The 16,051-nt window shown below is 36.5% G+C and overlaps 1 protein-coding gene across 1 annotated transcript in view; it reads right to left on the bottom strand.

Annotated features, from left to right (window-relative positions):
• The window catches only part of prpf4bb (pre-mRNA processing factor 4Bb), a 45,854-nt gene that overhangs the window by 2,745 nt on the left and 27,058 nt on the right, over positions 1 to 16,051 (bottom strand). The window contains exons 8-14 of the mRNA XM_043719480.1: positions 15,113 to 15,203; positions 11,380 to 11,527; positions 8,214 to 8,351; positions 6,731 to 6,884; positions 4,910 to 5,024; positions 3,959 to 4,110; positions 2,276 to 2,362 (exon numbers count right to left, since the gene is read on the bottom strand). Of these exons, the coding sequence (XP_043575415.1) occupies positions 2,276 to 2,362; positions 3,959 to 4,110; positions 4,910 to 5,024; positions 6,731 to 6,884; positions 8,214 to 8,351; positions 11,380 to 11,527; positions 15,113 to 15,203 (885 nt within the window). The remainder of the gene's footprint in view (positions 1 to 2,275; positions 2,363 to 3,958; positions 4,111 to 4,909; positions 5,025 to 6,730; positions 6,885 to 8,213; positions 8,352 to 11,379; positions 11,528 to 15,112; positions 15,204 to 16,051) is intronic.

Raw genomic sequence — 16,051 nt, 5'->3', positions numbered from 1 at the left:
TTTCCATTGAATCTCGAAATGGAGGTTAGTCTCATTCATTTCATTGCAAGGATATGGCAGCTCAGGTACCAATCCATGCTCATGCTATTCTTGCTGAATAAGGTACAGTAATATTTGCTTTCTGCCGGGTTCCAATTAAAAGGTTTATATTGTGTTCTACATTTTCAACTTATTAAAACATCTTTTAATTATTGATATCAGGTAAAATCCATGTTCTTTGCAGATCTCACCACCTGCAGTGTATTATTCCACAAGTTTCTTTTGTGCACAATATGTCAAAGCGTACAATAGTTCACAATCTGAATGATGGCCATGAGAAATCACATTCAGACAAGTATTATAACTATTATTTTTTGCCACACTAAAGCAACACGGATATTGAAAAACACTAATAGATGCTGGCAATTAGTTACATGATTCCTCTAAGAGGTAGTGATGAGGATGTGGTCAGGACAAGTGAAGGTCTCACAGGAACCCAATGAGCAAATGCCCCTGGTTCAGATTCTGGGAAGTGGCATCCTCTGCTCCACTCAAATGCAAAATCACAGTTTTCGATTTTAAAAATTTTATTTCATTTACCAATGTAGGAATTCAACAATTTAAAATACTGCTTACAACAATATTTTTACAGATATAATGCTTTTTCTGCTAAGTTAGGCCACACGGAACCCGATAGCAATTTTAACATTCATCCCAATGCAAATTGATGCTTCATTTGAAGTCTTCCTTTTAAGTAGCTATTTTCAGGAATGCAGCCACAACTTTACATGAAGATTCCCTGTATACCAGGTATGACAAGAAAATTGTCATGAATTAGTCAATAAAGTTATCTAACTTAATAGACCTGCGGCTTAAACAGAGTACAAGAAGTGGTGTATTTCCTCATTCAATCTAGTGATTGATATAATCTCACAAACCAATTTTACAAAATATTCCCACTTGAAATACCGCCCACTCAACACTGCTACCTTACACAACTGCTATCGGCGCTGTTACTCGTAACCTTCTGAAAGCCACAGCTGTTATGCAAAACAGCATTCCCCAGACTGATTCCATCCAGCATTAGTTGCACCAAAAACTTCCAAATTCAACTTCATGCGTTAGTGAAAATTTGGCACACTGACACATTTTGAAACACTATGTATGCACAAAATATTGACCGCATTTCACAATGTGTTATTTTTGGATGAAGAAAGTAGAAAGGCTTCTTACTCAGAAATCAGACAATAAATATTAACAGCCGCAATTTCTGTGGCACTTGGCTCAAAGATAGCAAGTTATGATGAACATAAATGGAAACAAAATTCATTCTTTGCTTAAAGTAGCCAAGTGGATTATTTTGGGTCTTTTTGCTGGTGTTGTAAGCACAGTGGTATTCCCCATTTAGGATCATTTTTAGCTGACTGCTGAGATTAACTTTCACCTTTAAAAAAACTGAAGTAACTTTCTATTTTTCATTTTTCTTTAATCAGAAAAATAAAACATTCCATTTTCAGTATTTTCTTGGTTAAGGTAATCTGCCATTTTCAGTATGTTGTGGCTGTGCACGAGATTGAACAGAAAAGAAACTCCAACATAATGCAGAGAGTTAAATAAAATTTTGCCACAATTCCAAAGCTATGTACCAGCTGGAATACCCTGGAGAAGCTTTATTCACATAGGTAAGGTAAGGTGGACTGTTTCTACATACTTCCAATTGGTAATTACTAACAGACATTTTTAAAGACTAGAGTGGGTCACCTACTCACTTTCATGGTCAGAAAACGGAAAGGGATACAAAAGTGATGACAAAATATTACAAAAAAAAATTCAATTTTTTACTTTGTTAGCCTCCATGAATGTCACATATCTCTGAACCCACTGCAAAACGATGAGGCCCAAAATAGGACTCAGAACATCTCTCTCATAGTTGTTCCATCTGAAGTATCAATTGTTCATCTTTTTATATTACATTTTCAAATTCAATGTTTGTGGTGGTGCACAAAGGCTAACATTCAGCATAATATTCAAGGTCTCCATTCATTTCAACTAAAAATTTGCCTGCCGTTAGCAACACAAGAAGGAATACATTGATCTGAATTACATGTTTTATAGTTTTAATAAAAGCAGCAAGTTGCTTTGTCCTGCAGTCAAAGATCAGGAAAATGGAGGGTACAATTCAAGCTGACAAACTGAAATTCAAAATTTCCTCAAGTCTTTTCCTTCAAAAATCAGTTCCTTTGTGCAAATATACTAAGGACTATGCTCTGGAATACATTAGGTGAAGAATACAAACCCTTTCTGTCACTTTATCCACCTCAATGTACATGAAGTTCAGATTCTGATCAAAGTGCTGGTCCTTGAAAACACCTTTCCGGATCATCTGAAAATAATTAAATATATTTCACAATTATACAAATATGCAAGACAATCAATGATACATTTTACCACTCGAAGACCCTGATCTTTTATGGATCATAGAAAAATGTAGAAGCGTCAGTGCAAAAGGTCTGCGCAATGGTTTTCTTTCCCCACAATATTGTGCAAACTAATAGCATTTTAAGAATGGCAAAGGAGAAAGTTACAGAAAATAAAAATTTTCTGTTTAATTTTCAGAATTAATTGCAAAAGTGTCAGTTTAATCCCCAAATCTTTTTACATGTTCTGTGTCAGTCTTATACAAACTGATATACAACTGATTCATTAAGGCACATACATATACAAATATGATAATGCCCAGAGAGCACGAACAAATGGTCATTATAATTTAATGGGAAAATTTTAAAAATATAAGATCTTATAGGGAAAAAAAACAATGATTCAAATACTGCCATTGCATCAGTTTCAAAATATGGAAGGATATATAATTTATAAATATACAAGGTGATACTGCTGAAGGTTTCTCTGACAGTGATTTTATAATTTTTCAAGACATAGCAGCCACAGAATGGAACATTAAAAACAAAATAGAACCTGAAGACAGTTCTAGTGAAGGTCACAAACTAGTAAAGGATTCAAGAAATAGGAAAATCACTAACATACCGATCTTGAGGCCAACCTTCCAAACTCAGTGGATGTTGTTCAACCTCCATCAAAAATTCAAAATTCCAAACATACTGAATCCTGCGCTCCAGTATCCAAGCACCAATAAAGCTTTTACTGTTAGCAATGAGCCAGTAAGACTTTTGGCTTTCTGGCAACATAAATAAAGATAAAGATGGCTTTTAGCCATCCAGCTGTTTAAAGCACATTAATTGCTGGGTCAAAATCCTGGAACTTGCTAACAGGATTGTGGTTGCAACGTCATCACACAGACTTCAGCTGTTCAAGGTGGCAGAACACTGCTCTACTAAACTTAAGATCTTCTAAACTGAAACTTTTCCCCCATTAAAGCCTCCCGGAACTGCTACTGCATTGGGTTAGAAATAGAGCGAAGGCTCCTCTGCTCATTTAAACCCAAAGTAAAGCTCCCTTGACAACATTCTCATGAAACAATCCCAGGACAGGGCCACTACAGGATAAATACAAAGTAAAGCCTCAGGGCAATAAAGCTGGTCTTGTAACAACATCCACATTCCATGAATTAATTAAAAATAAACAGTGGAAGAATATCTCCTTTTCAGTTTCAAAAGCAAAAGTGTCAGTTTAATCCGCAAATCTTTCTACGTGTTCTGTGTCAGTCTTATACAAACTGATATACAATTGATTCATTAATGCACATATATAAACAAATATGATAATATCCATACAGAGAGCATGGTCATTATACTTTAATAGGAAAATTAAATATTTTATCCCACATACAAAGTTTCAATTTTAAAATTTGGTTTTCCTTACCAATTTGACATCATAAAGAAATTAAAAGAATTCATTGTCAAAAACATTAAATTCAAATGATCAATAAAGTATAAAATACTTGCAAGTTAAAATGTTCGTTATCAAATGAATATAAATCTAGGTCCAAGATTAATTCACCTACCTTATTTGGCATCTTGCCCTTTAAGTCCATCATGAGTTTCAGCATATGATTATTAGTTTTGCCAGGAAATAGAATTTTTCCTGTGTAAAGCTCATAAAGTGTGCAACCAACAGACCACAAGTCTATGGCATAATCATAAACTTTCCCAATAACTGCAAGAGATAAATAGAAAGTGCTTAAACTTAGATACTGAAGTATTCTTGCTTATGTTTAGTGCATTTTGATCAAAGTGTTAGAAATAAGACAAAATTTCATAATCAGTATTGTAAATAAACAGGTCACGCTCAAAGTGTACATTGTCACTGCACACAACTGACACTGCATTAAGGAACTCTTTAAAATAATAACAAAACTGCAGATTATATGTATAATTTTTAAAGCAAACTGGCATATTTAACTAAATCACTGGAGCAAAACACAAAGCAGAGAAAAAATAAAATAAATTGACTCAGACTGTTCCCTTAATGTGATGACTGACCAGCAACAACCTAGATTTATAGACCTTTAAAACGCCCCAAAGCATTGGAAAATACTTTTATGGTGAGGAAAGTGAAAGTTAACAGATCAAAGGAAGTACAATTCTGTTAAGAGTTTAGTGGATAGGACAACAATAAAGGTGCATAATAAATTCCAGCATGTAAACACAATATGCAAGATTGTATCTATAATTTACCCAGGTTATGTTGCTGAACAGAATTTTTTGTTCTGTGGTGCTATGAAGTCTGCTTGGACTGCTCAACCACCAATGGGTCCTACTATCATAGCTATAAGATTTCACTTTGGATGTGTGCAGGTGTTTGTGTTTCTGGAGGGATGGTGCTCGCACCAATTTACTTTCTTGGCCACAGTAAATGAGATCAACGATAACCCAAAGGAAAGAAATCTAAGTACCACGACTAAATGTGCAAATTCTCATCTGCTTCAAATGTTAAATAAACATTTAAAACTTACTAATTTCAGGTGCTCGATAAAATCTGCTGACGAGGTATGGTGTTATATCGTTATCAGCTACATGTGAAGCTGAGCCAAAGTCACAAAGCTTCAGGATGGTTTTGGATTCATTTACCTTTAAAGAAACAAGTTTTACTTAGCAATCAATCTCTAAGAGCCTACACAGAAATTTCAGATCCATTTTTGACAGCACAAATTGTAATAAATTTTAAGTTAAATAATTTCAGCACAATAACATGATTGGAAATGTTGAACTACTCTGGTGACACTATTTCAGAGGAAACTGTTTGCAATCTTACACCACTGCATTTATCATATACCTGTTCACAACAAAATATGGATGTAGGTTAGCTCACTGAGCTGGAAGGTTTGGTTTCAGAGGTTTCATCACTATACTAGGTAACATCATCAGTGACCCTTGGGGTGAAGTACTGGTGGTATGGCCTGCTTTTTGTGTTTAGGTTTCTTGGGTTGGTGATGTCATTTCCCACGGTGATATCATTTCCCACGGTGATATTTCCTATGGTGACACCATTTTACGTGATGTCATTTCCTGTTTTTTTTTCCTCTTGGGGGTGGTAAATGGGATCCAAGTCAATGTGTTTGTTGATAGAGTTCCGGTTGGAATGCTATGCTTCTAGGAATTCTCACACGTGTCTCTGTTTGGCTTGTCCGGGATATTTACCACCCCGAGAGAAAAAGAACAGGAAATGACGTCGCCAACCCAAGGAAGCCTAAACAAATAAAAAGCAGGCCACACCACCAGTGCTTCATTCGGAGGCTCATTGATGATGTTACCTTGTATGGTGACAAAACATCTAAAAACGAACCTTACAGCTCAGCGAGCAAACCTACATCCAGAACCTCAACCTGAGCTACAAATCATCTCAAAACTCGCTAACAAAATATTTCAGTGCATAACAATACATTACTTTTGAAATCTTTACTGATTTCAGATGTTTACTTCAGTTCTATGAAATTCATAATCGCCACCTTCATATACTTGCGATTTCAAGGACATCAAATCAACTTAAACTGGTAGCTGACTGCCATGGAGCTATGTACTTCAGGTGTAAAATGAAGACTTCAAATGTATTGATTACAAGGGTTCAGTAAAATTGGACCAGGATGGTGTTAAAACACAATATCACAAAATTTACATCTTGGCAAATTTTCAAAAGAGACATATTGGTACATGAATAGTTTCACAGCAAGTAGTATCAAGAGCCTACATCTCTGAAAATAAATGTTCAGACTGGTTGAGATCATCTTTCTGAATTTTCCACAACATTTTCGTCATGTTGCCTCAGTGAAGAAGCACACTGCTTAAATAATCCTTATATCCAACACGGAGACTTTTTCATAAGTTTCACAGAATACTCTCTCTCTGCAAAAGAGATGTACATCCTAATGTTCACTCACCAAAGGCAATAAAACCCCTATGCAAATGAACTAAAACACTAAAAATCCTGTTAATCTGGAAAAGGAATGCCTGTTTGCATCAGTAAATTAAAATGCAATCTCAAACCTTAAATCCACGTTTTGCCCCAAACTAATTTAGCCATTATCTTCTACTCCTCCTTTTCCATCATTGCATTTTGATTTCAAACACAAATGTCTACTGATGAATCCACGAAATTACAAAACTCAACAGACAAGGAGAGCTCAACATAAACCTGATTTATGTGATTGATTTGAAGAAGAAATTTACAAAGATTTTCTCTCACTCCATATCCATAGCCCAACATTATCTAGATATCACAATCTTTTTACGCAATACACTATTTTAAGCTTATATTAGCAAAAAAGGTTACAATTTACCAGAATGTTGTCAGGTTTGATATCAGCATGAAGGATGTTACATCTCTTCAACAATTTCAGAGCTAGGAAAAGTTGCTGACTGTATGATCGTACAGCCTTTATATGAAGACCAACATCTTTCCCATATTTTTTCAACACCTCACGTAAGTTCATACTGTGCAAAAGGGGAGCAAAATGTTTTAATACTCAAAATGAAATAAATATAAATGATAAAAATATTGGCGTCACTCAATAATACAATTTTTAGAGCACACAACTAATTTTAAGCAATGTTATAAGTAACATAACACAATTTATATCCTTTTTACTTAAAAAATGGACAAAACATTTTTTTTCCAAAAAATAAAGCAAGTGATGCTCAACTGAAGCCAAAATACTACTTCATATCCATTTGGTCTTTCTGTTCCAATTCAAAAAACCCATAATAGTTTAAATGTTGCTTCAGAAGAGATGTCAAACAAGCCCTTTGTGTTGTCATAATACTAACACTATGGTCAAGTGTGAACTGTGCAGTGAGTAAGTAATTCCATTTTAACCTCTCCTACAGTAAAGATAGTTGATTCCCATTTTCACAATAGCTTTGTCACAAGCACCAAGCATTGGTCATGCTTTTAAATTCTCAGCTTCCTTTTGCTGGAGAAAGGCAGTGGGGGAAAAAAGCACTAATATCTGCTTCTAAACAAAATGGGGTAGATTTGTTTTGAAACTTTAAAAAGCTTAAGACCACTGACTTGGTAAATAATATGCTACACTATATCTGATAGCCTGTCAGTATACTCAGTGAGCACTGCCTCTGAATTCATTTGTCAAGACCAGGAGAATGAAACTACATACTTCTAAAGTTCTTTAAATATAAAGGCATCCTCCACTTACCACGAGGATCACCTCTAGTTACCACTAAGAAGAATGACGAAACAATGCACCTGAAAGACATTATGAGACAGAAGGTCACAACTCTAGTGTGGTCTCTTTACTCTTCTTCCTATGGTTACAAGCTTGTATTGAGAATGAACAAAAAAGAGAGATTACCAGTCAAAAGCAAGGTGCAAATAAGCAATTTAAGATTCCCCTTCTACTGACCCCTTAGGACCGGGGTTCATAGCATAAAGCTATTGTGAAAAGGTCAATGGCCAGCACGGAAATCTCTAATGTCAAAATGAAGGTGAAGCAAAAATTACATGCCTGAAAATAGTGAAATACTTTGAATTTTGAAAGCAGACTACAGCCTATCAAGGAATTTACAACCATTTTGGCTTCAATAGTACATCATGTTAATAATTAGATTGGAATGCAAAATCTTGTTCAAACACAACGGTCATCCAAGGACTGTGGCCATATTTTGCGCTGACCATAGAAATCTGAACAACACCTGTCACAGCTTGCCTCAATTCCAATATCTGATATTTCTTAATGATGTATTGGTAATAGCAGTGGTGGGTGAGAAAAACATTTATATTTACAGAGTTATGCAGTAACCAGTTACCTCAGAGGCTCAAAGACCAAGCAGAGATGTTGCTTGTGGTAGAAGTGTCTAAAAAGTCTCAGGCAATGGAACTTATCATCAGGATCTGCATCATTCAATTTCTTCAGGAACTCTAGCTCCTTCAAACCAGTCTTTTGCCTATCAACACAAGCATCAATAAACCTCCATTTTATTCAAGAAAATGAACTACAATGAAATTAATTATATTTTACAAGGAAAACACAAAAATACAATACAGTTGGAGGTGCTAGTGATACAACTGACAACAAATTCCCTCTGTCAAAAAGGAGACTGAAAGCAGTCCACGTTTCTGCTGGGAATGCACTAAAGTGTTGAGGTAGGACTGTATGACACTGAACTATGATACGTCCTACAATTAATGAGTTAACACACCACCAGAGCCCACATTGCAAGTCAAGAACTGTGTAACAACCTTATTTGGAAAATCTAAGTCATGCTGAAATAGAAAATGAGACAGATCAAAGGTGTTTGACTTGCACTCATCAGGATAAACATAAGAATACCAAATTCAAATAATTTACACTACAATGAACTATGATAGTCAAGACTGTGCCATTGAGAAAGCAAAAGTTCTCCTAAGAATTCCAAAGTGACGTAAAGCATGAACATAATACCTTTGCTCATATGGAACAAGTACTGTGCATCATTGTATATTGCTTTTAGTGAACATAAAATGAGTCATGCTGTGACAACTGGTTGTGGTAAACTGGTTAGTGCAGCTATTAGCACACACAGCATTGTTCGATAGATCCTACCTAATCATAGTATCACATTTAACAGTTCACATTTTGTTTTGCATTTTATAAATGCAAAAGTTCCTTATAAAGAGGCTACAAGAGCAAGTCATAGAGAATACTGCACTAAGTAATTCACCTCCTGACTCTGCAAAGCCTGTCCACCATCTACATGGCACACGTCAGGAGCGTAATGGAAAATTCCATCCTTGCCAGGATGAGTGCAGCTGCAACACAAGAAGCTTGACACCATCCAGGACAAAGTAGCCTGCTTGACTGGGACCAAGACCATAAACACCCACAGCTTCCACAACCAATGCTCAGTAGCAATGTGTATAAATAGCAAGATGCACTGCAGAAATTTGTCAACGATCCTCAGCACCTTCCAAACCCATGACCACCATCATCCAGGAAAAGTAGAACAGCAAATGCATGGTAAAACTATCCATTGCAAATTACCCTCTGATCCACTCACCATCCTGAATTGGAAATATATCATCATTCTTTCACTGTCCCTGGGTCAAATTCCTGGAACTCACTCCTTAACAGCATTGTGGATCTAGTAAAAGCACATGGACTGCAGTAGTTCAAGACAGTAGCTCACCACCACCTTAAGGGTAACATGGGATAGGCAATAAATACTGACCCTGCCAGTGACACCCATATCCCATGAGTGAACAAGAAAAAAAACTATGCTTGCTTGTCTGATCACATGAAAATTTTCAGTGTTCAGTGAGCATGTCTACACTAACAATTTATAACAACAAATCTGATGCCAGCTAGCCAGCCAATCCCAGTTTTCTTAATAGTGATTGACTTGCACAACTTTCCAATCCAAATGCAAGTGCTCGAGGCAAGACAACTTCAGAGGATGTTCTGATGAACAGTCACTGGATTCAAAAAGTTCATTCTGCTTTCTTCCTACATATGCTGTCAGTACCTGCTAAATTTCTCAAGTAATTTATGCTTTAATTTGGAGAATATTAGTTCAGGCACCTACAACATTGCCCTACTTTTTAAACCCTGGAACAGTATCCACCTGGTCTTGAGGATCAGCCATTCTTTAGTGCCATCAGTTTTACAACTGCTGCTAACTTGGTTATGTTAATTTAGATGGGTCCATATCCCAGAGATAGCTTTCAAGGTTATCTGCCTTGCTGACCTCTTCCTCTGGCAAACATTAATGCAAACAATTCAGTACGTTCACTATTCCCTTATCACTGGGAAACATCACCACAGTTTAAGGGCCCCACATTGCTTCTCCTAATGCAATTTAAACAATTGTGTGTTGGTTAAGGGACAGAACATTTTTGGCTAAAGGGTAGGAGGTAAAGAATAGTGGGGAAGGGATGCTTGTCTAACTAGATACCAGTATGCGGTGAGGATGCCAGGGGTTCATTGTTTGAGTATATTTAACAATATATTAAATAGTGAGAAGGATATTTGCAGAATTCAGGATGACAGACCAGTGAAATGGATAGCTTGTGCAGATACAATTATTACTTATAATTATGTAATGAAGCTGTCTGGAAAATTCAAAATGGACAGGCAGTATAATCTAAATTCTATGACGGGGTGCTAAACCAAAAGGCACTGGGGAGAAATATTCTTCAAGGTCAAATTAAAGTGATTGAGAAAAACAGTTTTCTCCAGCAGGTGATTCAGAAATCAGGTTAATGGTTTAAAATAATTGCCAGAAGAATTAGTGGGTAGAACAAGACAAATCTCAGGAGGATAGTTGAGCTCTGGGTCACACTATGGAAAGAGTGTTGAAAACAAATTCCATTGGAATTTCCAAAAGTAATTCGCACATACATGAAACAGACTCATTTGGAGGGTTACGGGGAATGTTGCAGTGTCAGACTAAATGGAAAATGCTCTTTTGAAGAGATGGATAGCGAGAACAACTCCTATCTATGCTATAAGATCCTATAAACCATGTGCAAGGTAAATAAAACTGGCTACTGGTCACCCAAACATAATTACGGAAATATAGTTCAAATGAATCAGCAAGTCATTGATTAATTTTAATGTGACACCTAGACCCACTTCTTCCTTTTCCTCAGCCAGCAATGACTTCTAGTTTAATTCGTTTATATAGGCTTTCAGAAAAATGTAGCACTCTTACTATACAAATACGTGGATCATGCCGTTCTGCATGGTTAAGGGCCAGAGTACTACTCTATATGAAAGGGGAATTATTTGAGAGCTCTTCCTCCACTCTTACCCCTAACCAGTTGTCATGTACGCTATTGCATCGTTCTTGGTTTTGATGCCGTTACTACAGGAATGTTGGTTGCAGATTGCAGCAATTAACCAAAATCTCACTTCAGACTGTAGTACAGCACCATATCTATGATCTCAAGTCAATATTTTGACACAATCCAAACTTCCCATCAAAACAGACTTACATGAGTTCATTGTTCCTGATGATTTTGACTGCCACCTCCTGGCTAGCTCTTGCCATGTCTCTGGCACGTACAACATTACTGAAGACTCCTTGACCAGTGTAGCCATATACACTGTAACGTTTATCAAGAACTTCCCCAATATTTACACCTGCAAAACAAGATGAATATTTACAATAGGTTATAAACTAAGTCGTGATATTGGTGAAGGTGAGAACCTTTCTTCAAAATGACTAATTATTGCTTGGTCTGATCAAAAGAATCTACAGCTTCCCTCTAATCTAAACTGGTTTATTTTAGAAGGTGTCATAGCTATTTATTAATACTTTCTCTGACTGATTTATTTTGTGTTCTTTCTTCAGCAGTTTCTCTCCCCATTAGATCCCTAGTGTCATTATTCACCAAGGAAAGCACCTGAATTAGTTCCTATGTTTCATAAACGGACCAATTTTCCCTCAAACTTATCTCCATTTTGGGAAGAATAACAGCCAGTTTGAATTATGCAGAATATCATGTCCACTGTCAATAAGCATACCCAACCAAAACACTGATCATTTTCAAATGCCAATTTTAAAGTTTCAACTAAAGGACTGTGGTTTGATATTTAGTGCAGATACTATAACTTTTCACATTGTGATCAACTGAAATGATCAGCAAGGTCTTAGTTCAGTTTAACCCAAAACTAGATCTGTTCTAGTTCTTTAATATCATTTGCTGCAGTTCTACACCAATTTAGAGCCTGAAAGCTCATTACCAAAGTATGGTCAAATGTGGGGTTGTGGGAGAGAGAAGTCACCATGGGACTCTTATGTGCCTCCATGTTGCTTGTCATGACAATCAATGACAAGCAATATGAGTTCGACTGGGACAACACTACTATTATAGGACAAGCCAAGCTGAGAACAGCCAGGGAATTCCTAGAGGCATGGCACTCATCCACGGATTCAATCAATAAGCACATCGACCTGGACCCAATATACCGACCACTGATACGGACAGCCGGAACTGACAACTGGAAGCGGCAGAGACAAACCACTATAAATGCCGGAGGAAACATCACAGAAGCGCTTCACAGGAGGCTCCCAAGCACTGAGGATGTCACCTAGACAGGGGACGAAATGTCTGCAACACAAATTCCCAGCTCGGCGAACAGAACCACAACAAGGATCTATAGGATGTAGGCATGTCAGACAACATAGCTTGGCATATTTAGCTTGCCTCAAGTCTTATCACAAGTTAATTCTGGTTTATAATGGTAATTCAAATTACTGAAACAAGTCCAAAATTTCACTGGGAATGTATTTTGAGCAAAATGGTTAAATTTTAAGAACTTCTGCCTTCACCAACATAGCGTCAAGGATAGAAATATCTTTTCGATTCATCATTGAAATTATAGTCTGTCAGATAGTAACAAGGCAACTAGTGACTGAATCACGTATTTAACTACAGAACGTAATGTTTTGTTCACGTATAGAAGGAAACAAGCTTAAATTTGTGAAAAGAAAAACTGATTCAAAAGAATAGATTTCAACCTAAAAGAAATATTTTTTCTTCAGTCTTCAATTAAAACGAATGTAATATCAGAGGTTCAGGGAAAGTTAGATAGTAACACAGAGGATAAACTCTCAGGAATTAGAATACAACAGAAAAGCAGTCATGGTGACTTAATGGGAATTAACTAAACACAAGAATCACTGGGTCTTGAGATCTTGCATAAATTACTAAAAGAAAAAGGCAATAGCAAGTTTTGAGAAGGTTGTACCTCAGGTTGAGGTTCTGGATGTAGGTTTGTACATTGAAGAAAAAAAGCAATGAATGGGGATGCATTAGTTATAATATTTCAAAGATCCATGAATTCAGAGACAACACCAGAGAATCAGATGGTAGCAAGCATTAAGTGTAGGCAATATCAATAGAAAGTGCTGATGAAACTCAGAAGATATGGCAACATTTGAAGAGAAAGACTCAATGTTGACAGCCCAGCATAATACCTCCTTTTTCAGATAGAGTTACAGAGTTATAGAGATGTACAGCACAGAAACAGATCCTTTGGTCCGACTTGTCCATGCCCATTTGCCAGCATTCGGTCCATATCCCTCTAAACCCTTCCTATTCATATACTTATCTTGCCAAATCTGCTCAATTTCTCTCGCACTTTGCTTTTATTTAAGATTTCAAGGACCGACAGTATTTTGTTTTTATTTCAACATAGATAGCTACTTCAGGTGACAAAGGTTCATCAATATCACTTACACAAATTTTCAGAGGCTACTTGAATAAGTATGCTTGAGATTGACATACTAAAATTCAGGGCACCTGGACTGCAGCAACCTCAAGGTAAATATTTTCCAATCAACCTGTCCCAAGATGTTATTACACCTCTCTGGAGCAGGTGAGGCTTCAACCTGGGCCTCTCAGTCCAGAGGTACAGGCACTACACTGCACCTCAACTGCCTTTTTGCAATTTTGTTGCGAAACTAAGGAATTGATAAGGAGCTAGTGGATGATCCTAGATTGGAAAAGTGACATTGTTGCACGGACAGAAATAGTGCATGGCATTCTCTTACAATCAATATTAATGACTACAGTTTATTTATTGGGTTAGAATGACAGCAGGTGCAGATTAAGAAATTAAGAGGTAGCCCATTTTCATCACAAAAACAGCAGATATGGCCACTTAAAGTAAGTCAACAATCCTATATTCTAACAAAGTCACACTCTGAAGCCGTTCACAGCCTCTAAGCTCCAACAGATAGTCCGACTACCAGCTTAGCAATACTAAATTAACTGTACATAGTTTAGTTTAGAAAGAAACAAAACAGAAGAATACAATACAACCACTTTCCTCTGATTCTATGAATAGTGAAAGCTCAACTCTATGTATCAACTTGCGTCTGCTTGATCCTGACCAGCAAAATACAGATGTGGAAAAACATCAAGCATTCAATACTCCTACTACTGCAAAAGAAATTACACTGGAGATTAAACATCAATACATTTATCAGAACACTATTTTACTAAACTTGGAAAAAAAAATTACACACAAACAAAAATTTTGCTGGAGAAACTCAGCAGATCTGGTAGCATCTCAGATCAGAACAGAAAGAGAGTTAACATCGAGTTCAGTTACCCTTCTTCAACACTGCACCTGAAACATTAACTCTGGTTTCTCTCCACAGATACTGCCAGACCTGCTGCGTTTCTCCAGCAATTTCTGTTTGAGTGTTTCAGATTTCCAAAATACCAAGTTCCTTGTTTTATTTGAAGAATATTATACACAGTCACTTTCACCCAAAATTTTCTTCCAAAGCCAAGAAATCAAAGAAGAAATAAAAACTGGAATGCAAGGTCTGGCAGCAAAACAAAAAGTGAAGACATGGCATTTATATTGCCTTTATGACCTTAGGAGTTCCCAAAGCTTTTCAGTGAAATTTACGTACTTTTGATCACAGTTACTTTTGAATTTGAAGATAAATGAACAGAAATCTACTTTAGCAATGGTGGTGTTTTGAGGGAGAAATATTGGCCAGAACACCAGATCTGCCTTGCTCTTCAAATAACTTTCACCTCCATCTGACAGGACAGGTGAAGCCTCTGATTAGCATGTCAGCATTTCACCCAGTACAGCAATTAAGTGACAGCAAAATTAGGTGATTTAGACAGAGCGTACATCATTTCATTAAGCCTGCTCATCCCCTTTTCAATATTTACAGGGTAATTATTTCTAAATACTCACGATAGTAGCCTTCTGCATCAGTCCAATTATCCCTGAGATTAGGATTTTCTTTGAAATCCTTTCCAAATCCAGCAGCTCTCAGATGAGCACTCTAAAGACAAACATAATATTCTTTAAATTAAGGTTCTATTGATCATTTATGCTTCCAAGTTGGTATACTTGAGACTCATGAAATCAAACATTATTTCTTCCCCCAATAATACATGTTGACAATACAAGATTAAGTTAATAAATACTTTGAAAAACTATGTTGAAAACCAGTCAGTGTAGACTTGTGAAAGGTATATTATCTTGGACCAAGTACATACAATTCTTTCTCAGTAGACATTTCTAGAAATGTTTTATTTTCAAAATCAGCTTTTCTAAAACACAATGTCAAGTGATATCTATGGCTTCTAACGATCAAGTAAATTTAAGGCAAATAAAGGCAAATTGTGGCAGGCAACAAAATGGAAAGCTGTGCCAACTAAGGATATGACTTTTTGGGACTTCTACATTATGTGGACATAGCATTATAGCAGAAAAATATATCATTTGACATATTAAGCATTGTTTCTCTCTACCAGTTATCCACTCTAATCTCTCACCGAAAGTCCCTTTTTAAGCTGATATCCAACAGCTGCTCAAAAGAATCATGATCATTGTTTTCAAAATACTTGTGGCAGAAAACAGTGTATCCTTACCATCTTTCACATAAACCTTTCTCTAATTCACATGCAAATCTGTGCTTCTTATCAGTTTAACTCCTGACAATCTATAATGCTATCACAGCCTTCTCTTCAAATGCTATCTTCTTAAAGGTGGGCATAGAACATTTCAGCCCCAGTAGAAATAACCCACTCGTTCTTAAGTCTCTTTTGAAAATGATTCCCACATCTCTGGTAACAGCTTAAGGAATCTATTCTGCAATTTTAAAATGGTCTTTACAGCTTTGAGGAA

This window comes from Chiloscyllium plagiosum, chromosome 29, assembly GCF_004010195.1.
Source record: "Chiloscyllium plagiosum isolate BGI_BamShark_2017 chromosome 29, ASM401019v2, whole genome shotgun sequence".
In the NCBI taxonomy this organism is placed as follows: Eukaryota; Metazoa; Chordata; class Chondrichthyes; order Orectolobiformes; family Hemiscylliidae; genus Chiloscyllium; species Chiloscyllium plagiosum.
This window is presented reverse-complemented; position numbering and strand designations above follow the sequence as displayed.